Source organism: Bos mutus, chromosome 24, assembly GCF_027580195.1.
Source record: "Bos mutus isolate GX-2022 chromosome 24, NWIPB_WYAK_1.1, whole genome shotgun sequence".
NCBI lineage: Eukaryota > Metazoa > Chordata > Mammalia > Artiodactyla > Bovidae > Bos > Bos mutus.
The window spans coordinates 37,364,398-37,388,606 of record NC_091640.1 but is presented as its reverse complement, the minus strand read 5'-3'; the positions used below and the strand labels follow the sequence as shown (position 1 = coordinate 37,388,606).

General features: G+C 41.6%; 1 protein-coding gene across 1 annotated transcript in view; it reads left to right on the top strand.

The window, feature by feature from the left end:
* The window catches only part of MYOM1 (myomesin 1), a 122,146-nt gene extending 98,732 nt beyond the window's left edge, over nucleotides 1-23,414 (top strand). Inside the window, exons 25-37 of the mRNA XM_005893650.3 lie at nucleotides 3,794-3,930; nucleotides 4,412-4,556; nucleotides 5,298-5,357; nucleotides 5,678-5,745; nucleotides 7,471-7,584; nucleotides 8,255-8,342; nucleotides 9,350-9,388; nucleotides 9,682-9,787; nucleotides 14,834-14,997; nucleotides 16,878-16,914; nucleotides 17,154-17,176; nucleotides 19,132-19,187; nucleotides 21,964-23,414. Of these exons, the coding sequence (XP_005893712.2) occupies nucleotides 3,794-3,930; nucleotides 4,412-4,556; nucleotides 5,298-5,357; nucleotides 5,678-5,745; nucleotides 7,471-7,584; nucleotides 8,255-8,342; nucleotides 9,350-9,388; nucleotides 9,682-9,787; nucleotides 14,834-14,997; nucleotides 16,878-16,914; nucleotides 17,154-17,176; nucleotides 19,132-19,187; nucleotides 21,964-22,257 (1,331 nt within the window). The 3' untranslated portion in view covers nucleotides 22,258-23,414. The remainder of the gene's footprint in view (nucleotides 1-3,793; nucleotides 3,931-4,411; nucleotides 4,557-5,297; nucleotides 5,358-5,677; nucleotides 5,746-7,470; nucleotides 7,585-8,254; nucleotides 8,343-9,349; nucleotides 9,389-9,681; nucleotides 9,788-14,833; nucleotides 14,998-16,877; nucleotides 16,915-17,153; nucleotides 17,177-19,131; nucleotides 19,188-21,963) is intronic.
* Nucleotides 23,415-24,209: the final 795 nt, after the last annotated feature.

Here is a 24,209-nt window from a genome sequence, read left to right as displayed (position 1 = left end):
AAAACATAGCATATGCTAAAATTTTAAGATATGTTCAAGAATTTAAACATATCTTTAAATTTTGAGATGTGTTTAAGAATAGTTGAGAGAAAGCAAAGGGTGGTTTTCCCTGATAAAAGTGAAGGACTACAAAACTTTGAGAAACAATCATCCTTTTCCAGAAATCATGTCTAGGAATCACCTCTGATATAGATCTTTTGGCTGGAGAAGTCTTTGTAGAGAACATTTTCAAGTTACAAGAAATTCAGAAGCTGATATTGAGAGATGTCAGCCAACTTTTTAAAAATTTCATTCATGTTCAAATGGCTTAAGATATACAGGTGTAAATCAGAGATATTTTATCAGTTCAGTTTAGTTCAGTCGCTCAGTCATGACCGACTCTTTGCGATCCCATGAATGGCAGCACGCCAGGCCTCCCTGTCCATCACCAACTCCCGGAGTTCACTCAAACTCATGTCCATCGAGTCAGTGATGCCATCCAGCCATCTCATCCTCTGTCGTCCCCTTCTCCTCCTGCCCCCAATCCCTCCCAGCATCAGAGTCTTTTCCAATGAGTCAACTCTTTGCATAGGTGGCCAAAGTATTGGAGTTTCAGCTTTAGCATCAGTCCTTCCAAAGAACCCCCAGGACTGATCTCCTTTAGAATGGATTGGTTGGATCTCCTTGCAGTCCAAGGGACTCTCAACAGTCTTCTCCAATACCACAGTTCAAAAGCATCAGTCCTTCAGTGCTCAGCTTTCTTCACAGTCCAACTCTCACATTCATACATGACCACTGGAAAAACCATAGCCTTGACTAGACGGACCTTTGTTGGCAGAGTAATGTCTCTGCTTTTGAATATGCTGTCTAGGTTGGTCATAACTTTTCTTCCAAGGAGTAAGTATCTTTTAATTTCATGGCTGCAATCACCATTTGCAGTGATTTTGGAACCCCAAAAAATAAAGTTTGACCCTGTTTCTGCTGTTTCCCCATCTATTTCCCATGAAGTGATGGGACCAGATGCCATGATCTTCGTTTTCTGAATGTTGAGCTTTAAGCCAACTTTTTCACTCTCCTCTTTCACTTTCATCAAGAGGCTTTTTAGTTCCTCTTCACTTTCTGCCATAAGGGTCTGCATATCTGAGGTTATTGAGATTTCTCCCAGCAATCTTGATTCCAGCTTGTACTTCATCCAGCCCAGCGTTTCTCATGATGTTCTCTGCATACAAGTTAAATAAGCAGGGTGACAATATACAGCCTTGACATACTCCTTTCCTGATTTGGAACCAGTCTGTAGTTCCATGTCCAGTTCTAACTGTTGCTTCCTGAATCTGCATATAGGTTTCTCAAGAGGCAGGTCAGGTGGTCTGGTATTCCCATCTCTTTCAGAATTTTCCACAGTTTATTGAGATATTTTATAGTTCCTTACTTTCTATGTGCAGTAAACCATACTTTATTTTAATATAGCTTCTTGATCATGACTTGCTTATTTGCATCTGAAAAATTTTGCTTAATCTAAGAACTTAAACAAACTGGTATACCATTGGGATGGATAGACTTTAAATGACAAGCTAATTCATCTTACATATGTAGCAAAATAAATTCTTTCTTAAGATTCATTTCTTAAACAGCTTAAAGAACCTCCAAATTGAGTTACATTGTTGAAAAAATAAAACTTAACTCTTTTCCAAATATTTTGAGGAAAGTATATATAATTATATACTGTAATTAAATCATTGCATGTTTGAGCAGGAAAATATCCTGGCCAATGAGGACATTTGGTTCAATTCCATCCATTTACAGAGGAGGCAGGTAAGGCCCAGAGATGGAAAATGAACTGCCTGCCATCACAATTCATTAGCAGCTGACCTTGCCCTACAGGGAACAGTTCTGGAGTCTTCATCACACTGTTATTGTCCCTAAATAATCCTAACCATACCAGGTAATCACAATGGTATGATCACTCACCTAGAGCCAGACATCCTGGAATTTGTAGTCAAGTGGGCCTTAGGAAGCATCACTATGAACAAAGCTAGTGGAGGTGATAGAATTCCAGTTGAGCTATTTCAAATCTTAAAAGATGATGCTGTGAAAGTGCTGTACTCAATATGTCAGCAAATTTGGAAAACTCAGCAGTGGCCACAGGACTGGAAAAGATCAGTTTTCATTTTAATCCCCAAGAAAGGCAATGCCAAAGAATGCTCAAAATGCTCAAACTACCACACAATTGCACTCATCTCACATGCTAGTAAAGTAATGCTCAAAATTCTCCAAGCCAGGCTTCAGCAATACATGAACCGTGAACTTCCAGATGTTCAAGCTGGATTTAAAAAAGGCAGAGGAACCAGAGATCAAATTGCCAACATCCATTGGATCATCAAAAAAAAGAGAGTTCCAGAAAAACATCTTCTTCTAATTTATTGACTACTCCAAAGCCTTTAACTCTGTGGATCACAACAAGATGGGGAAAATTCTTTAAGAGATGGGAATACCACACCACCTGACCTACCTCTTGAGAAACCTACATGCAGGTCGGGAAGCAACAGTTAGAACTGGACATGGAACAACAGACTGGTTCCAAATCGGGAAAGGAGTACGTCAAGGCTGTATATTGTTGCCCTTATTTAACTTGTATGCAGAGAACATCATGAGAAATGCTGGGCTGGATGAAGCACAAGCTGGAATCAATATTGCCAGGAGAAATATCAATAACCTCAGATATGCAGAAGACACCACCCTTATGGCAGAAATCGAAGAAGAACTAAAGAGCCTCTTGATGAAAGTGAAAGAGGAGAGTTGGCTTAAAACTTTTAAGTTGGCTTAAAAAATTGGCTTAAAACTCAACATTCAGAAAACTAAGATCATGACATCTGGTCCCATCACTTCATGGCAAATAGATGGGAAAACAATGGAAACAGTGACAGACTTTATTTTTGGGGGCTCCAGAATCACTGCAGATGGTGACTACAGCCATGAAATTAAAAGACACTTGCTCCTTGGAAGAAAAGTTATGACCAGCCTAGATAGTATATTAAAAAGCAGAGACATTACTTTGCCAACAAAGGTCTGTCTAGTCAAGGCTATGGTTTTTCCAGTAGTCGTGTATGGATGTGAGAGTTGGACTACAAAGAAAGCTGAGCACTGAAGAATTGATGGTTTTAAACTGTGGTGTTGGAGAAGACTGTTGAGAGTCCCTTGGACTGCAAGGAGATCCAACCAGTCCATCCTAAAGGAAATCAGTCCTGAGTATTCATTGGAAGGACTGATGCTGAAGCTGAAACTTCAATACTTTGGCCACGTGATGTGAAGAACTGACTCATTGGAAAAGACCCTGATGCTGGGAAAGATTGAAGGGGGAAGGAGAGGGGGACAACAGAGGCTGAGATGGTTGGATGGCATCACCGACTCAATGGACATGAGTTTGAATAAACTATGGGAGTTGGTGATGGACACGGAGGCCTGGCATGCTGCAGTCCATGGGGTCGCAAAGAGTTGGACCCAACTGAGCGACTGAACTAAACTGAACTGAATCCTAACCAAAGCTAACCGTAGAAAGTCACAAAGGTTAGCTGAGTGATCCTAGGAGGTAAGGCCATCTCTGTCATTTTTAGTACGACATCTATGATGGTCAGGATGAGAGCCCAGTTCTACTGCCCGTCCATAGCAAGTTTTCCTACAGCGCTCTCACTCCTTCACTTCACAAGAACAAGGTGCCATGTCACTACTTCTATTGTTTCCCACTTGTTGAAAAAATCTATACAATACAATTGGTCATCAATCAATATAATTACATCTCTTATTTTATTTTTCACAGCGGTCCCAGTTAAATCAGAATTGGCAGTAGAAATTTTGGAGAAAGGCCAGGTCCGGTTCTGGATGCAGGCTGAGAAGCTGTCTGCCAATGCCAAAGTCAACTACATATTTAACGAAAAGGAGATTTTTGAAGGGCCGGTGGGTTTTATACGTTTTAGATTTTTTAACATATTGTTATAGGATGTCTAATAGGGCTGGGAAAGCCCTATTAGAATGCACATAAGTTGTAATAAAAACCACTGAACGTTGGGGTGGGAGGTTTAAATCATTTCACAAGTGGGAAATGAGAAAGGAAATACAGATTGATTATATCATATTACCCAAGTGAAATGGGGATCTAAAAACAACTTTTTGATAACATTTTGTGATTTGGGGTAATGAAACTTTAGTTATATTTAAAAAAGTAAATGTCAGACTTTTAATAATCAATTCTGGTCAAGGTCAGAGATTCCACATATTTTGATTTTTCTGGAATCAGGATTTTGAAACCGTTCATTAAAGTGTTAATGAGGAATTTTATTAGATTATGATACTTTGGAGTTTGTGTGTTTATTTTACATGGCTTGTTATCATCCTATCTATCTCACATATTTCCTTTCTTTTCCTTTTTACACTGAAGAAATATAAGATGCATATTGACCGAAACACTGGTATAATTGAAATGTTTATGGAAAAACTACAGGATGAGGATGAAGGCACATATACCTTCCAGGTTCAAGACGGAAGAGCAACTGGCCATTCTACCCTTGTTCTCATTGGAGATGGTGAGAGTTCTGTGGAACATTATCTGAAAGCCTTTGCTACTTCCTTCAATGTAAATACCCCACCACAGGAAAGTAGTCATGTGGGAGAAGCAGGAATTATTTCTTGATTGGATTCCAGTGTTCCAGTATTATAGCTAATACTTTCCATAGTACTTTATTTCCTAGAAATGAAAAGTTAATTTAAAAGGACACCAAAGTTATCACTGGCCCACAGGCAAGACTGCACTTAAATTATCTCATGTATAAACAAGTAGTTATTACTAAAATTCTCCAGGGAAGGATACTATAATACAACCCAGACTGTATTATGTCTCAGAAACTATGAAACTCTCTTGTAATGTGTACCTGCTTTAAATTACTTAAATGAAGAAGAAAAATATGCATGAGTAGAGCATGTCAAATCAGTTAATCATCCATTACAACTTGGTTGTATGGCAGCTGTTATAAGCCAGTGTGGAAATCACCAAGATTTAAAATGTAGTATTTAATAAAGCAATGGAAACGCTGGCCAGGTCTCTACATTTGCAGTAGCCAAAGCTATTTGACCGTTTCCTGACTTCATGACCTTGAACAAGTTTCTTAGCCTTCCTAAGCCTTTTTCTTCATCTATAAATAATGAAAACAAATAGGGTGGTCTGATGTGAGTGTTATAATAATGAATGTAAATAACAGCACAGTGACTGGCATGTACACTTTTACCGCCCAACTCTATTTCATATTTCTTTGTTTTTCGATTTTCAGTTTATAAAAAGCTCCAGAAAGAAGCCGAATTCCAGCGTCAAGAATGGATCAGGAAACAAGGTAAAAGTAGGCAGTAAATAAAGAGAAAATCTTCAGTTTCTTGAACAAAATATTCTAAGGTTATTTCCATAACAAACTAAAATGAGTATTATTGCCTTGTTAATAATGTCCTGATAAATAAAAGTAATTGAAAATATTTATCATTACAAATGATTAAAATATTACACATTTTATTACACATTTTAAAATATTTTAAAACTAAATCTTTAATTTCAAAAATTTCACTTTAAACATAAATCAACTTAGAACTTAAGAATGAGTTTGGATTTTTGCATTCATGATTAACATTGCTGCTTGCTGATGTCATTAAAATTTTATAGGTCCACATTTCGCTGAGTATTTGAGCTGGGAAGTGACTGGTGAATGTAATGTACTATTAAAATGCAAGGTAAGAAGTAAATAAATTTTTAATAATTTGGTACAAAGAGAATAAAGATAAAATAGAATGTGAGAAGAAAAGGAAGATCAATTTCTTATCTCCTCCATTCTTACCTCCTCTTATCTCTCATCATTTGCACCAAAATGATAAGTGATATGCCCTTACTGTTGAATGTTACTGTAATCGTTGGTTGGTAAGAAATATTTAAAATAATATAAAACAATATAAAAATATGGAAAGTCAAGATGATTGTTTTAATTAATCACACATGGCCTAGTTAATAAAAACAGACTTTTTTTTTATTAAGACTTTTTTTTAAAAAAAGCAGTTTTAGGTTCAGGGCAAAATTTAAGGGAAAGGTACACAGATTTCCCACTTAGCATTGTCCCTATAAGTGCATAGCCTCCTTCATTATCAACATGCCCACCAAAATGGTACAAGTGTTACAACTGATGAACCCACATGGACACATCATCATCCAAAGTCCATAGTTTACATTCTGATTCACTCTGTGAGTTTGCACAAACATATAAAAACCTGTATCCATCATTATTGTATCATACGGAATATTTTCACTGCCCCCAAAAAGCCTTGTGCGCTGCCTGCACATCCCTCACTAGCTCTCCCCCTACACCTGCTGCCCCGCACTTTGCAGCACGTGGGATCTTAGTTCCTCAACCAGGGATCAAATCTGCATCCCCTGCATTGGAAGATGGGTTCTTAATCGCTGGACCACCAGGGAAGTCCCTGAAACTGTTTTCTTGATTTGTATGAAGTCTTTACTTTTTCATACAGTCTAAATTATACAAGAAAATATGAATATACTCTCCCTCATAAGAAATTCTAACATCATGGATAAAGCTTAAGATCCCTTTAAGCACATGAAGTCATTTAGCCCATTTGAAATTTGTGAGATGATGTATGGATATAGGATTTAAATGAATTTCCTAAAAATTGCTAAGCGACTAATTTATTAAACCATACTTGATGGATGCTAACTAAACTTACTGCAGTGATCATTTTGCAAAAATGCATATATCAAATCATTATGTTGTATACACTAGACATATGCAATATCATATCAATTATATCTCAATAAAATTGGAAAAATATTTAATTTAAAAGATTTCTTAACCGTATTTCCCCTTCGCATTTATTTGAAAAGCTTCATTTATCTTACAAAAGTAGTTAGTTATAGATAGGGGCTTCTACATTCTGATACCTTGATAAAGTCATTTGTTTTTGTGACACAGACTATTATTTTAATCTAATGGGATTTGTCTTCCTTCAGATTTTAAATTTTTATATTTTACTTAAGTCTGTATGTTAGTTTGTATGCTTCTATGCTTTCTTCTGGAGAAGGAAATGGCAACCTACTCCAATATTCTTGCCTGGAGAATCCCATGGATGGAGGAACCTGGTGGGCTACAGTCCATGGGGTCACAAAGAGTTGGACATGACTGAGCGACTTCACTTTCACTTTCTTTCATGCTTTCTTGTCCATGAGATGATTTTAAAGTCTGTTTTTTTCTGCTGGAAATAAAGATGCTATTGATTTACTTTTATTCTTTTGTATCTATTTTATTCTAAACTCTAACAGTTAAAACAGCTTTCAGTTGATTTCTCTTGAAATCTTTACTTTTTCTTATATCCAATGCTGCATTAAGAATTATTTAATTTCATAAGAATAGCATTCCTTTATCTTGAGAAGTATAACTACTATTTTCCTCCTAGGTGGCGAATATTAAGAAAGAGACTAGTATTGTATGGTACAAAGATGATAGGGAGATTTCAGTGGATGAAAAGCATGACTTTAAGGATGGCATATGTACCCTCCTTATAACAGAGGTAGGTGGCTATAAATATAAAATGCAGCGTATTACTTCTGTACCCCATGTTCTTCCAAAATACAGAGACTAGATTATGTGTTCCTTTGCCCTGGGCATAGATCCTTGCCCTGACGTCACCCAAAAAGCAAGCAGTAAAGACACAAAGCTTCTCTCACTTTGTGATAAGTGAGGGTTTGTCAGACATCCAAACAGTGTTGGCAGGACACACAACTCTTGCCTCTCTGAGCTAGTTTTTCTCATAGATGGGTGAGTGGCAGGGCGGTTAAGCAAATTGTTCTTTGTTTGCTCTTCAGCTTCAACTTGTTCCCTAAAGGTACAGAGACAATCAAACATAGTATTTATTTCTGTATAGGTTTTTATTTACTTTTTGTCTAAAAGAAGCTGCCTTTCAAATACATGTGCTCATTAGTTTTTAAAATGAAGGCAGAGCAAAGGGTGAGGACTTTAAGCCTCAAGTCAATTGTCACCTTAGAGGGTGAAAACTCGGGGCTGCTGGCTAGCCAGTTTTGATGGATAGTCCCTCTGGGAACTGGTCATTGCTCACATGGCTGAATGCTTGTTCAGTGTGTTTTGATGGCAGTTCTATAAATCATGGGCCCTGAAAAATGCAAATGCCATATCCTGAGGCTACAACAAGCTGCAATCTGGTCTATCTCTTCTCCCCTTAGTTTTCCAAGAAAGATGCTGGTATTTATGAAGTTGTCCTGAAAGACGACAGAGGAAAAGATAAGAGCAGACTGAAGCTTGTGGATGAAGGTCAGTCCACCAGGGTCCATTCCGTGTGTTCCATACACCAGTGACCAGAATTCTAAGTGAGACTGAGCTGGGAGATTCAAGTCATGCTCGTCTTTTGTCCATAGGTTTCGTTTTAATTGCCATTACGGCAGAGCGAATTTTATTAAAAAACAAAAACCACTTTTAGTCTTCCTTTCAAGTCAGAAATGTAGTTTTGATCCTCAGAGAATGTATAGTTGACAATTCACTAGAGGTCTGTTTTCAATATCAATCATCATTTTTGTTTCAAACCTATGAAGACTGTTTCAGGATCAAATACTACCATGAAAAACATGTCTCAAAATAGTCCACTATTTTAAAGGTGGCAGGAAAGGTTATACATGGAACGCAAATCCTCTAAGTTAGTAGCAGAGCAAGAAAACAATTTCCATTTTCCCAAGGCCTCTGATGACAATTATATCATGATAAAGAAAACCTACATGGGACGCCCACATTTCCAGTTTTGTTCCCGAGCAAGATCTTTAACAACATTGCTGACGAACAGCAGAAGTCTGACTTCAATTTTGCCTTCCCACTCTTGGTGGAGGCAGGACTAAATGTGCTTTTTGTTTATTGGCAAAAAGCATTAATTAGGGTGAGAACTATCAGGGAACTCAGATGGTTAATTCACCATGAATTGATACCACAGATAAGAAAACTTCCTCTAAGGTAAACGAAGCCTTCCTGGGACTTAGGAAGAAGGGAATTCTAAAGCAAAAAATATTCCTGGGATTCTCACGGTGACTCTTTCTCTAGAATGTAAATATGGTGACAGTTTACAAAGAATTTGAGGGAACAAAAATATCAAAATAGGAGCAGAGATCTTTTAAAACTTGATAACAATTGAGTTCTTTGAGCTTGTATTGTCAATTGGTCAATAAGTCCATCTTGTGACAGGATGCTTTTGAGAGTGTATGTAACTAATTATGTGAGATTGAACTTGACATTGAGCATGTTTATGCTAAAGCTTTATGAATCTCTTTCCACAGCCTTTAAAGAGCTAATGACTGAAGTATGTAAAACAATAGGTAAGTTCTCACAAGGCAATACTTCCTTATTCTCTGGGGTGGGCTTGGTTTTGTTCAGTCGTGTCTGATTCTTTGCGACCCCATGGACTGTAGCACCTCAGGCTCCTCTGTCCATGGACTTCTCCAGGCAAGAATACTGGAGTGGGTTGCCATTTCCTTCTCCAGGGGATCTTCCCTTCTCAGGGATCGAACCTGTGTCTCCTGCATTGGCAGGGAAATTCTTTACCACTGAGCCACCTGGGGAGACTGGGATGGGCTTACAGGTGTGTTAAATATGTGTTTTCTTCTTGCAGCTCTGTCTGCAACAGATCTGAAGATCCAGAGCACAGCTGAGGGCATCCGGCTGTACTCTTTTGTTACTTACTACGTGGATGATCTGAAAGTTAACTGGTCCCACAAGTAAGTGAATAAAAACCTAACTGCTGTGTAGAAGTCCTTTCTCCACTCAGAGGAAGGACTGGAGCAAACAACAGCCCTCTCTTGCACTCAGGTAAGGAGTCTGCTTACTTCTCAAGTCTGATGTTGAGAAATGTAGGACAGAAACATCCAGGCCATCCCTTCAGTGTGAGGTTAGCACTCTCCCTTAGCATGGACGTGGTGAGGCCAGTCATGGCTTGGAGCATCTGTCTCTGTGATCTGTCGTTGTTCAGTCGCTCAGTTGTGTCTGACTCTTTGCGACCCCGTGGAGTGCAGCACGTCAGATTCCTCTGTCCTCCACTATCTCCCAGAGTTTGCTCAAACTCCTGTCATTGAGTCGGTGATGCCATCCAGCCGTCTCATCCTCTGTCACCCCCTTCTCAAATCACAATTTGTAGATGCCTCTGTAACATTACCTCCACCTCCACACAATCACGCTTTGCCAGGTTCTTATCTGGTCTTTCCAAGCACACCTAACCTATGCTGTGCTCTGGACAAAACTGCAGCAGGCTGCACCACGTTTCCTGTTGTGTGACTTAAAGCTCATTGACCCCAGAAGCCTGATCCAAAGAGGTGCCCGATTTTATCATCATTGTCATTGTAGCAGTTGGCATAGTGGGGCATTAGCATGTTTTCTCAGAAGGCTTTGGACATCTCAAGATGACTCTGGGAATGTGTATTTGAACTAGATTGAGCCTGAAGATCCATTCTAATCCCAGGCTTCCTTTGTGCAATTGTGGAGGGATTTCATTCAAGTTCTTCTTGGGGATTCCAAGGCCTGAAGTAGGTTTCTTAGTCAAACCAGGCCTCCCATTGACACCATTGAGAGGATCCCTGACCTCTGTGCTTCACTGAAATTTCCTGAGCTGAGAGGCCAGCAGGCTGCCGCAGAAACCAGTAAGGCACATCCACCTTCACCCACCCTTGGGGTGCAGTGGACACTCGTTCCCAAAGTCCTGGTGCAGCCTGCCGAGCAGAGGTTACTGTGGGTCCCTGGGAGGAGTCAAACAACTGTGTACTTAGAGCTTCCCTTCAGTGGTGTTGACTTAAAAAACAGTCACAACCTGAAAGTTGAGAGTTATGTTTTTTTTTTTTTTTTTTGAGAGTTATGTTTTATTTGGTGCAAATTTTTAGGACTTAAGCCTGGGAGGCAGCTTCTCAAGTAGCCCTGAGAGAACTGTTCTGAGGAGGTGGGGGGAGAAGTCAGGTTACATAGATGTCTGCAACAAAGGGAAAGTAGTCTGAACATCAAAAGTATTTTTGTAAATTTAAGAAAACCAGATGTCTCAAGTTAAGGAATTCATTGCTTTTCTCTATATGGGAAGGTGCAAGTCTGGGCTTACTGAAATCATTCCTTTCATATGTATCTCAGCTATCTGGGGGCAGTATCTTGCATTTTTCACATCCTGAGCCCCTCAGGGCTCACCTGTAGGGAGTGGTTGCAGCCTCATGGTATTGATCCCAGTTATTGTTCTCCTTCCTGGGTGCCCTCTGGGCTCAGAAATTCACATTTGAGGGGCTGTGATCACTCAAGGCGTGACTTCCTTGTTTACTAATATGGCAAGAATAGTCCATTTCTCAGTGGACATGCATTGCTCCAAGCCCTTTAGAGGTATGAAATCATTTAATATTCAAACTCGGTGAGATGGGTACTTATCACTTTAGTGACTAGGAAGCTCAGGCTCTGGGAGGTGACTTGCCTGAGGTCATCAACTCTGTGATAAGTGAAGGGCTGAAACCAGGAAGCCTGGCTGCAGAGCTCCTCCATCACAGCACTACTCTGGATTCAAGTTTCATTAAACGTCTAGATTGAACATTTCACCAGAACTGGGTCCCATGAAGCATTCATTTGTTTCTTGAAAATGACTTTACTTTTATGCAGAACAGCATTTTGTTAGGTTTATTGTTATTACTATTGATTTCCTGAATTCTTTTTAAAAAAATGAAAACAAGTAAAATTCCACTTTGAATGCCTGGAGTTTCATTCCTTTGTTCTATTTCTCACAGAATACATTTTAGGAAAGTGATTGTAAGGTAAAATAGATCAGATTCTAGGAAATTCCTCTGTGACATCTAGGGCATTCTAATATATCCGTCTGAAGAATAAGAGAAGATAGATTAATTGAATCAAAAGGCTTTACATCATCTCTAATAGAATTACATGTTCCCCAAAATTAGAACATTGGGTTTTAAGGAAACTGCTGTCAGACTAGTAAGGCATAAGCTTCATACATCGTTTGGTATGTCAGCTACATGAGTGTTTTGTGTGCACACAGACGTGTGACTGTAAAAGGCTCAGGAACCAAGGACCGATTGCTCTCCCTGTGTTTATGTAAGTATGTGGTGTGATGTAAAAAAAAACACCTTAAAATGGGTTTGGATCTTGACTTTGCTCCTCTCTTCCCTTGGATCTTAGGCAAGTCATCCAATTTTCTGAAACTCAGGTTTCCCTCATATAAAATAGAAGCAGTAATACCTGTTCTAACTCATAACACTGATGGACTCAATAAGAGAATTAATCACACTTTGAAAACCGTGACATGCTTTACAGATGTAAGGTACTATTATGGGATCTTGTGGACTGTATTCCACCAGGTTCTGTCCATGGAACTTTCCAGGCAAGAATACTGGAGCAGGTTGCCATTCTGTTCTCCAGGGGATCTTATAGACCCAGGGATCAAGTGCATATCTCTTGCATCTCCTGCACTGACAGGCAGATTCTTTACCATTGTGCTATGGGGAAGCCCATTATGCATGTTAGCCAGAGATTAAAGAACTCAAGACTTATCACAGCAAAGCAGAGAACTGTCTGCCTTTCTAACTCTTTAGGACATATACATATATATATTGCTCAGGCTAAAGTCTATGGGTACAGATGGGTTCCTTTACCCTATATTTTATGACATTTTAATTTTAATATCTTTTAAAGAATGTGGTATATAAGAAAAATGCTGAATGTTTATTTGAAATCTGAAATTTCTGATGGAGATTTTTGTTTTTTTTATTTTTTTAAGTTCATTTTATTTATTACAACCCCAAACATAATACATGTTTGTTTTAGAAAATATATTTACCATCATACTAAAATTAGAAAGAGTTTATAATATGATACCACCCATGGCTTTCCTAGCCACAGTATGAACATTTTGAGGAAACTTCCAGTCTTTTCTCCATGCATAATTGTTGCTGTAAAAAAGTAGTTTTGTATAGTACCTTATTTTTTCTTGGTCTTCCCTGGTGGCTTAGATGGTAAAGAATCTGCCTGCAATGCAGGAGGGAGACCCAGGTTGGATCCCTGGGGTTGCCTTTTCCTTCTCCGATGCATGAAAGTGAAAAGTGCAAGTGAAGTCGCTCAGTCATGTCCAACTGAAAGGTTGTTGTTGAATCACGCGAATACACTGGAATTCTTGGCCCCCGGAGGAGAAGAATTCAATCCGGGGCCAGAGACGAGGCTTGATTGCTCAGAGCTTTTGTGTAATAAAGTTTTATTAAAGTATAAAGGAGATAGAGAAAGCTTCTGACATAGGCATCAGAAGGAGGCAGAAAGAGTACCCGCTTGCTAGTGTTAACAATGAGGTTATATAATCCAAAGAATGTCTGGAGGTTGTAAAGACCTCATCAGACCTACTCCCATAATTTACATTTTAAGATAACACTGTCCTCAGGCAAGATACATCCTTGTAAAGACCAGGTCTACTCCCATAATTAACATTTTAAGATAACAGAAGGTTGAATCCAAAGACTGTCCTTAGGCAGGATACATTATTGTTATATAATCCTAAGGAATGTGGAGAAAGAAAAAAAGTTTGTCCTTTCTTCCTCCTTGAGAATTCCAGACCCCTCTCTCCTTGGGGACCCCTAGACTCCCTATCAAACTGCCTAGGAAATGACTCTCTCACAACTCTTAGCGACCCCATGAACTGTAGCCTACCTGGCTCCTCTGTCCATGGATTTTCCAGGCAAGAGTACTGGAGTGGGGTGCCATTGCCTTCTTCAAGGAAGATCTATAGCTACGACTTATTTTTTTCTATTTCCTCACATGTTTATGAACTTTTCATAGAGTTTAACATCATTGAGAGTATATTGTGTGTGTGTGTTAATTGCTCAGTTGTGTCTGACTTTTTGCAGCTCCAAGGACTGTAGCCCATCAGGCTCCTCTGTCCATGGAATTCTCTAGGCAAGAATACTGGAATGGGCTGCCGTTCTCTTCCCCAGGGGATCTTCCTGACTCAGGGATTGAACCTGGATCTCCTGTGTTGCAGGCAGATTCTATACCATCTGAGCCACCAGGGAAGCCCCTGAGAGTACACTACTTCCACCTTTCTTCTCATATTTCATCTTTAACAGTAGTGTTTGTAGACTGTCAGATCCAAGGGCTCTATTTGCTTTTATTGTCTTGTAAAGAAGATGATGTGCGGTTCTGCATATGACCAGCTACAGAATAGGAGGAGACACACATCCAGGGTCAGAGTAGGTGCCTCATTCATTTTGACAGCAACTCTGCTTCTCATTTATTCTTGGCCTGACTACTGAGCACATATTTACATTTGTCTTAAATAGCTTTGTAACCACGTGTGTCAGTAGATATCAGCCACAGATGAACCTCCTTAGATCTGTTTTTAACTAGTCTGTAAAAACCCCATTTATAGCCATAGACCATCTGTGTGAGATGTGCAGTAATAATATGCGGAGTTTGGCCTTTTCTGTTTAAAGATTAGTCCTACAAATAAAACCAAGCAGAAACAAAGATGATTAATACCCCTGAGAAGTACTGGTGCTGCAATCTGAGTCCAAGACCACTATTGGGAGGTCAGTGTGCAGACTGCCGCACCCCACCACTCCAGGCCTTGGAATCCTTGTTCTGTGATTCAGGGCCCATAATGTCTCTGAAGCAGAAGAGCATGTGAGGATCTCATGTTATTTTGAAAGTCTGTAAAACTTGATGATAAGACCTTCAATACAAGACAAAGTAAAGGTAAGCTCTGGATGAAAGCCTCTGATAACAAGGTTTCCTTTTGATCAAAACAGTGGGACTGCTATTAAGTACTCAGATAGAGTTAAGAGTGGGGTCACCGGAGAACAGATTTGGCTGCAGATCAACGAGCCCACCCCCAACGACAAGGGCAAGTACGTGATGGAGCTCTTTGACGGTAAAACCGGACACCAGAAGATGGTGGACCTTTCTGGACAAGGTAAACGGGTGCTCTGCAGGTTAGAACCTAAAGTGGAGATTGCTGTTGCTGTTGTTCAGTTGCTAAGTTGTGCCCAACTCTTTGTGACCCCATGGACTGCAGTATGCCTGGCTTCCCTGTCCTTCACCACCTCCCAGAGTTTGCTCAAACTCCTGTCCATTGAGTCGGTGATGCCATCCAATCATGTCATCCTCTGTCACCCTCTTCTCCTACTGCCCTCAGTCTTTACCAGTATCAGGGTCTTTTCTAATGAGTCAGCTCTTTGCATCAAGTGGCTAAAGCATTGGAGCTTCAGCTTCAGCATCAGAACTTCCAGTGAATATTCAGGGTTGCTTTCCTTTAAGATTGACTGGTTTGATCTCCTTGCTGTCCAAGGGTCTCTCAAGAGTCTTCTCCAGCATCACAATTCAAAAGCATCAACTGTGAAAGATGTGGGCTTTTTTTTAAAAGGATGGAGGCTTCCTGTACTTTATAGCAGGTCCCCACTGGCTATTTTACCCTGGGTAGTGTATGTATGTCAATGCTACTCTCCCAGTTCATCCCACTCAAAACTTATTTAGATTTGCTTTTACTCTCTGCCCACTGAAGCTCGTTTAACTACCCAACTCTCAAATCCCTCTCAAACAAGAGGCCTTAGGTTGTTTGACCAGCATGGTCCCCTGCAGGAAACGCACGAGCTCAGCCAGGCTGTCTCCGTGTGTGATGTGAGCGAGAAGAGCAGCCCTAAGTAGCCTGTTTAGCCCAGCGGTCCACCTCCACAGCCTGTAAGCCTGGCTTTGTGCTGATTTTTCCCATCTATAAAAGGGGGCAGACTGGTTTTATGTACATATTTTCTAGACGTAAAATGTTACAATTCCCAGACCTCAGGGGAACTTAAAGACCAGGTGAGAAAGATTCAAAAATGAAGCTGTATTTTTGCCTGACATCTTCAAAGTCCCTTACTCTGTAGGCTCGAAAAAAAATTATTTTAGAACTCTCATTTCTTTGTTTCTATGTCTTTTATTTTGTCTCCTGCATAGCATAGAAGCAGTGCTTCAGGCCAGCACTGGCACACGCTGTGATCAATTGCAAACGGACGGGCTGGACCACAGAACAGAGTGTTTAACTGTCTGTGACGTGCAGAATGATTTAATGAGAGGAAAGCTTTTCTGTTACTCAGGATTTTTAACAGAACCAACCCATATTTGAAACAGACCTTTCTTCCCATTCCTTCTTTTTTTAAAAAAAAACTTTTTATTTTGTACTGGGGGCTTCCCTGGTGGCTCAGATGGTAAAGAATTTGACTGCAATGCAGGAGACCTGGCTTCGATCCCTGGGTCAGGAAGATCCCCAGGAGAAGGGAATGGTAACCCACTCCAGTATGCCTGGAGAATTCCATGAACCTCTAGAGGAGGCTGGTAGGCTACAGTCCACGGGTCACACAGAGCTGGACACAACTGAGTGACTAGCACATAGCCGATTAACAAACAATGTTGTGATAGTTCCAGGTGAACAGCGAAGCTGTTCAGCCATACGTATGCATATATCCATTCCCCGCCAAACCCCGCTCCCATCCAGGCTGCCACACAGCACTGAGCACAGTTTCATCCCATTCTGTCTTTGGCTGAGTGAAACTTTGCTTTTCTGTTTGGAGGGTTGAAGTCTTCTCACTGAATTGAGAGCTTCTAAAATCCACTATTTCATGCTTTCTGCTTAGAAAGTATTTGCTTCTCTTGTTAAGCCTTTGAGTCATAGGGACTGCTCGGGTGCAGCCTCCTTCATAGCCCACCATGTCAGGTCTGGACTGATTACACTGCGCTCACATTGTGAGCTCTTGTAGGCCCCTGTGTGTGGCCAGTTCTGGGTGAGAAAATTCTAACTTCTCTTTTTTTCTCTTCAAGCCTACGATGAAGCCTTTGCGGAATTCCAGAGATTGAAGTAAGTCCCCCGCTTTCCCAACGACGCCCCCACAGGACCCTTGTCTCTGACCCGTGCTCCTCCCCGGCTGAGTCAGCGGGACAGAGGGTCCTGAATTGGGGCAAATGCAAGCGGAGCAGCACTTCCCGCTGCTTTGCTGAGCGGCGGAAACAGAAATGCGGTCGGGTTGGCTACTTGACAGCAACACTGAAACAAAACCCTTCTTTGTCTGCATGTTTGTTCGTTTCTCTCAACCACAGACAAGCTGCCATCGCCGAGAAAAGTAAGTAAACCCCTTTGAGTTTATTCCTAGTGTGGCTTCAAAATACAACTTAATTTTTCTATTATTACTGCAGACGGAGGAGAGTGAAAGCATTTTTTTTTCCTTTTCTTTCATTTCTATGTATATTTTTAAAACCTTAGGTGTTCCGCATGTGTTGTCCTTTAGTCTCTTGAGTAAGACTGTCTGGAAAAGAAGGTCTCAGGTTACACTGTAAGAATGGCTCCCAGCCTCAACATGAAAAATCTCTGGGCTGCAAATCACACAGTAGGTTGTTCATCGCTTGCAGCAGGCGGCCTATGTCAGAAAAGTGTATATATTGAGTTGGCCAAAACAATTCCTTTGGGATTTTTCCATAAGATGTAATGGAAAAATTTGAACAAGCTTTTTGGCCCTGCCAATATGTTAAGGAAAAGAAAAAATATTAATGAAACTTGTAGATTGATATGTAAATCACTATAGCTGGTCCCCCAACAAGTGGTCCCATTTTTCTGAAAGACCAAGTAAGGCTGAGTGACCCTGACCCAGCGGTCAAGCCTGTGTCTGCACAAGTGTGCTCTCTCCCGACCCCTCTCAACTGTGCTTCACACACAGAGGAGTCTATAGAATCCTGGGATCTACAGGATCTACAGGATCTACGGATAAACCATCGTGATGATTCAGGCTCTTTCTCAGGGTGGGAGCAGAATTTGAAAACCATTGAAGGTTGTGGTTGTAGAGTCAATCCTGAACTCAGGGACGGGAACCAGGAGGAGGAGGAGTGAGACTGTCTGCTGACCGTCTATCCCCTCTCTTGAATTCTCCTGTGGACAAGAAGCCTGACCCTCCCTCTGCTCCATGAGCTCCTTCCTGAGGTCTCTGGACCACAGTATCTTAGAGCTGGAAGAGACCTGAGAGCCTGTCTAGATTCCTATTCTTAAATAATTGCACAGAACACTTAATTCAAACAAAATCTTCCACGTGGACCCGATAACACAGGTGAGGGCCAAGCTATCTTCACGGAAGTCAGGATGAATCCCAGGTACACCAGGGAGCAGAGTAGACAAGCTTCATATCCATGGGTTTAATGCAAGCCCCACCCCCATAATGAGGAGACTGAGGTCCCCATACTGACATGACTCACCTAGTACCATCCAGGAAGTGGTACAGGGGGCCAGGCAGTGGGTTGGGGCCACAGGTGGTGTTACATGCAATGGAATCAACAGCAAAAGGCAGTCGAGACTCATTCAAAGCTTTAGCCTGACTTAGTGGAGAAGGGAATGTATAATAGAAATAAGGATGTAGAGTCACACATTTACTAAAGCAGGCTGAAAAGGAGAGAGTGGTGCCACTGCATTAGTGCCGAATGAATTACTGAAAGGCGTCCTTCCATGGGACCGAGGCTGTCATAGCTTCAGCACAAAGCTTGGCGGAGCGGGGGGTGGGGGTGTCAGCCCTGGATTTCAGCATCCCTCCTACCCCTGTCCCCTCAGTCATAGAAAGGGGCCCTGCAGAACATCTGAAGAACTCCCCAGAAATGAGAAAGGGACTGTCTTTAGGGAAGGCCTCAAGGAAAGCCCATGTCTTCTCCAGCCTCCAGACCTCCTGGCACACAGCCTCCACTTATGCAGCTTTTCTGAATCAGAGGGGAGCCCATGGAAGAGGCCACACTCTGCCCTGCCCCCTCTGACCAGCCGAGCTCACTGAGCTGCAGGAGGCCCAGGCTGAGAACAGCCACTGGGGTTACAGAGCCTATCGTGGTGTGATCTCAGGTCCAGATAGAGGCACCTGTGTGTGAAGGAGATGAACGTTCAGAAACTGCAGGGTCATTTGCTTATTTTGCACAGTGAAAGCAGGTATACAATGACTATAAGGAGAAGGAAACTAAGTAGGACCATGAGTTCCGCTGGGTGGCTCTGTGCGTGTGATGGCTGGTGCGTGTGGCTTCAGTGATTAACCAGAAATGCCTGTGCTTACAGATCGCGCCCGGGTGGTGGGTGGCCTCCCCGATGTGGTCACCATCCAAGAGGGCAAGGTAAGTTTGAGGCACTCCTGTCCCCACTTCTTCCACACTGGAAAGGTGTTCCCGTGCCCCAGGCTTGGTTCCCACCATCTTCATCATATGCCATGGCTGCTCATGCCTGACTTCAGTATAGCCACAGACAAGGTTCAAAGTGTAGGCAGTTTTCCACTCATCTGAAGATGTTTTGTAGGCCAAGCATCAGGATGTTCATTTGTTTAATGTGGCATGTGCAGACCTCTTAGTCTCTTTCCAGAAGTGATGTCCCTTTAAAATCAGGAGAAGCAGAAAATGTTCAATCGTAACTATACAACAAACATAATTGAAGAAAGAAGCAACCCCTAATGCTAGTGGAAAGTGGGCTGACCTATGGGATTCCTCATCTTTGAAGGGAAATGTGCTGTGAATCTCTATAGGCTCCATCATAGCAGAAAACTGACTTATTTCTATTTGATTTTAAACTGATATTTGTTTGCTCCATAATAATCTCTCTGAAGAGCAGTGAATGTCATGTGTAACCTGGGTTCACTTTCTTCATCCCTGAAAAAAGTGAAAGTGAAAGTGTTAGTCACTCAGTCATGACTCTTTGTGACCCCATGGACTGTAGCCCGCCAGGCTCCTCTGTCCATGGAATTCTCCAGGAAAGAAAACTGGAGTGGGTTACTGTTCCCTTTTTCAATGGTAATAGTTTCTCTTAGTGGCAGTAGTTTGACTCATATTTTTCTTCCTGAAATGCATTTGCAGAATAATTCAATAAGAAGTTCTAATTAATCATGGAAAGAAAATAAATTTCTTTTTATCTACCCAATTCTAAATGATACTCTTATGGAAAAGGCAACAAGGCCCTTCCAGATAGAAGGGTATTCTTTTCCATGTATATGGTGAGCCCTGCTCTTTTTCTTATAACTTCTGGACTTCAGTAAGAAAAAAATGCAAGAATGGAATTTAGGACTTCCCTGGTGGTCCAGTGGTTAAGAATCCATCTGCCATTACAGGGGACACAGGTTCAATCTCTGGTCCGGGAAGATCCCACATGCTGCAGGGCAACTAAATCCATGTACCACAGCTACTGAAGCCCGCACACTCTAGAGCCCATGCCCTGCAACAGGAGAGGCCACAGCAATGAGAAGCCCATGCGCCACAGGCAGAGAGTAGCCTCTTCGTGCTGCAACTAGAGAAAGCCCACTCGCAGCAACGAAGACCCAGCACAGCCGGAATAATTTAAAAAATTATGTATACCTATGGCTGATTCCTGTTGGGGTTTGACAGAAAACAGCAAAATTCTGTAAAGCAATTATCCTTCAATAAAAATAAATTAATTTAAAAAAATTAATTTCTTCAGATGAAAAATTCTAAAAAAAAAAGGAACTTAAAATGTGAAGTAAATTCATCATCTTTGGTCATCAGGGAAATACAAATTAAAACCATAGTGAAATATGACACAGCAGCAGAATTACTAAAATATAAAAGTGACAACAAAAAATGCTGGTGAAGCTGCAGAGAGACTGAATCACTCCTACACAACTGTTGGGTATATAGACTAAAATTATACAGCTACTCAGGAAAACAGTTTGGCAATCTCTTAAAGTAATGAAATATATATTTACCATACCATCCAGCAACTGTACTCCTGGGTATTTATCTCAGAGAGATTAAAATGTATGCTCACATAAAAACATGCACACAAATGTTCATAACAGCTTTATTCATAATAGCCCCAAACTGGAAACAGCCCAGGTGACCCCCGCAGGTATATGCATACCATGGCACCCTTCTGAGCAACAGAAAGAGACAAATTGTTCACACCTGCAGTAATTTGGATGAATCTGCAAGGAATTATGCTCAGTGGAAAAGGTACTCTGGAAATGTTACCTCCTGTATGATGCTATTTATATAATGCTGTGGAAGTTATAATAATTGAGAAACAGAAAACAGGTTAGTGGTTGCCAGGAGTTAGGAACTGGCTTGGAAGTGGGGAGGTGTGTGTGGTTATAAATGGACCACAGGAAGGATCGTGGTGAGAATGGAAATGTTCTATATCCTGACTGATGTGGTGGATACACAAACCTGGACAGGTGATAGAACCGAATAGATCTAAATGCACACAAGCACAAGAACGCAGGGGAAATCATTATATCAGCATCTGTCTCCTGGTTGTGCTTTTATGCTGTAGTTTTGTAAAATGTTACTACTGGGGAAAATTTGGTAAAGGAAATCTATTATTTGATAGATCTAAACATTGATCTTTTAAAGTAAGAGGCTTTCAGCACAGATGGTAATATAATAAAATATTAGGAAAGAGGAATACATTTTGGCAGAGCACCTTTGCAACTGCAGCAGCTTGAGTGGGTTTGGGGGGAGAGATAAAGTGAGCAAGACGGGACATGAAAATGAGTCACATTATTGAAGCAGCTGTGGGGCTTCTGCTGCTGGGCTTGTTGACACAAACGAAATGGAAAAGCGAGCAGGTGGAGATGATGACAATGAGGAGATGTCTCTACTGAGACAGGGTCCAAAATGCCACCTTAGAGCAAAAGGCCTTGGTGTGTTTATGGGAACTGGAAGCAAATGCCTTCTTGGGGCTTTGATCATAAGTGTTCCCAAAGCCAGAAAACCAAGGCCCCAGAGAAACCTCCTCAAGTGTGATTTTGAAATGTAACTTGCACAGGTGCACACAGCCTGGCCCGGCAAGTTTAGGCTTGTCCTCCATCCGGTCACCCCCAGAAGGATGCCTCAAGGTGGGTGTTACATCTGATACATCTCCTCCCCTCTCCTAACACCTGTTTTGCAGGCGCTTAACCTCACGTGCATCGTGTGGGGCGACCCGACTCCAGAGGTGTCCTGGCTGAAGAATGAGAAGCTCCTGGCCTCGGACGAGCACTGCAACCTGAAGTTTGAGGCTGGCAAGACGGCCTACTTCACCATCAGTGGGGTCAGGACATCCGACTCGGGCAGGTACGGGCTGGTCGTGAAGAACAAGTATGGCTCGGAGATCAGCGACTTCACCGTCAGCGTGTTCATCCCAGAGGAGGAAGCCAGGAGCGTTGCAGAGGAGCCCCAGAAGGGCAACAAGAAGGCCAAGTGACCGGAGGGCGAGGGGGCCGAGGGGCCGAGGAGGGGAGAGCCTCGGCCAGCTGCCTCGGGTCACGTGTGTGCAGGTGGTTTGAGCTGAGCACCAGGAAGCCTCCAATTCCCTATTTTTGTGCCGGCTTTGGGGGGTGGCGGGGGATTGTCAAATCTTTGTTCATGTAAGAAAGCACCAAATAGCAACATTTTACTCATTTTTCTTTATTCACAAATTGTATTAAGAAAATAACATTGGTAACATACATGTTAGGAAACAGTTTTAAGGCAGAGACCAGAATAGAGTCAGAGGGATGTAGACCGATGGTCAGAGGAAGAGCTGTGGAGCTGTGTAGACGTGGCTGGCCTGTGAGCAGTGGGCTCTCCCGGTTGTCAGTGATGTGTCAGCATCTCGTCCCAGTGAGACCAGCCGGTAGGCCGGCCGGTCTGTGTCGCGCGTTGTGACGGCAGCAGTGTGTGTTTGTGGGCGGCTGGTGATCTGGAACCTCCCGGTCCTAATAGATAGTTCCCACCCCTCTCTCCCCCATCAGCGCTTCTCTTGTTTCACCATTTTGGCTGCCTAGCTGGGTGGTCTCCACTGCACCTTTCTTGCCGCTTCTTGTAACATGTCTTCTGATTTAAATTCCTTTGGCTAAAACAGTGAGCTATTGGTATCTAGAGGATCCGTAGAAGAGACTATTCAAAGTTTAGCTTTAGGAAGTTAATATTCAACAATATTGACGTAATAAATTTAAAAATCTAGGCCTTAAACCCTTGAAGTTTGACTTTAAAACCTTATTTTTCCAATTTAAAATATTAGCCACTGAAATATTAATTTTAAGAGTGTTTTAATAACATAAGTTCCCTTTAACTTGTTAAATTGTGTGTGTGTTCAGTTGCTCAGTCATGTCCAACTCTTTGTGATCCCATGGACCATAGCCCACCAGGCTCCTCTGCCCATGGGATTTCCCAGGCAAGAATACTAGAGTGTTGCCATTTCCTCCGCCAGGGATCTTCCCAACCCAGGGATTGAACCTATGTCTCCTGTGTTGCTGCCGGATTCTAATTAATATATTTGCTTTTCATTTTAAGTAACACTATTGTCTGACTTAACTGACGAAAACTTTCCAAGAACTTAAATAATTTTACCCATTAAACTAAGCATATAAATATAGAAAATGTTGATTTCTCTCATATGTTCTCAAATTGTACATGAACTTAGTAAGACTTCAACATAAAATCACAATCAATTAAACAGTTTAGTTAGAATCGTAAGATAAGTTGTTACTAAGATAAATGATCAGAAACATTACCAGTATGTAAATATCAAATAGGAACAGACTTCATAATGCAAAAATACTAATTTTACCTACATGTAGCCCCTAGGGCCTGAACAAAAGGCGTGAACTCACACTGTTTGCCATGGGGAGCTGGACACCAAGACCTCATCACAGCTCTGGGATGCACAAAAGGTAGCTTAGTCAAAAAAACAGGGATAGTAAAAAAACAAACAAACAGGAACAGTAAAAAATATCACCAACTGACATGGAGAAGCTCTACAAAACTTACCATCTGCCTGGCAGTAGTTCTGGGGAGAAAAACAAAGTGAATGGGTTCCTGAAGCCAGCGCTGTGTGCTCGTGGGGTCCAGATTTACCGCAATACCACATGGTGTAGGAACCCAAGCCAAGCGTTCCCATGAAAATGGCCAATGTCTGGGCCCCAGAAAAGCAAATGTAAATGACGCTATAAGGAACTTCTGTGTCTGCCCACAAAGGATTGCTGTCATGGAAATCATTCTCCCACCATAAACCACTAGAAAATCTGACACAATATATGCGGGACAAAAAACTGGGGCGTTGGCTAGCGGACTTGCAGGGGTGTGATGCCCCAGAGAAGGAAAACAGTAATGAGAGACTGGTGAGGGTTCAGACTTGTTGTATGGACAGTGGATGGTGTTCAGGCTGCAGTCCAG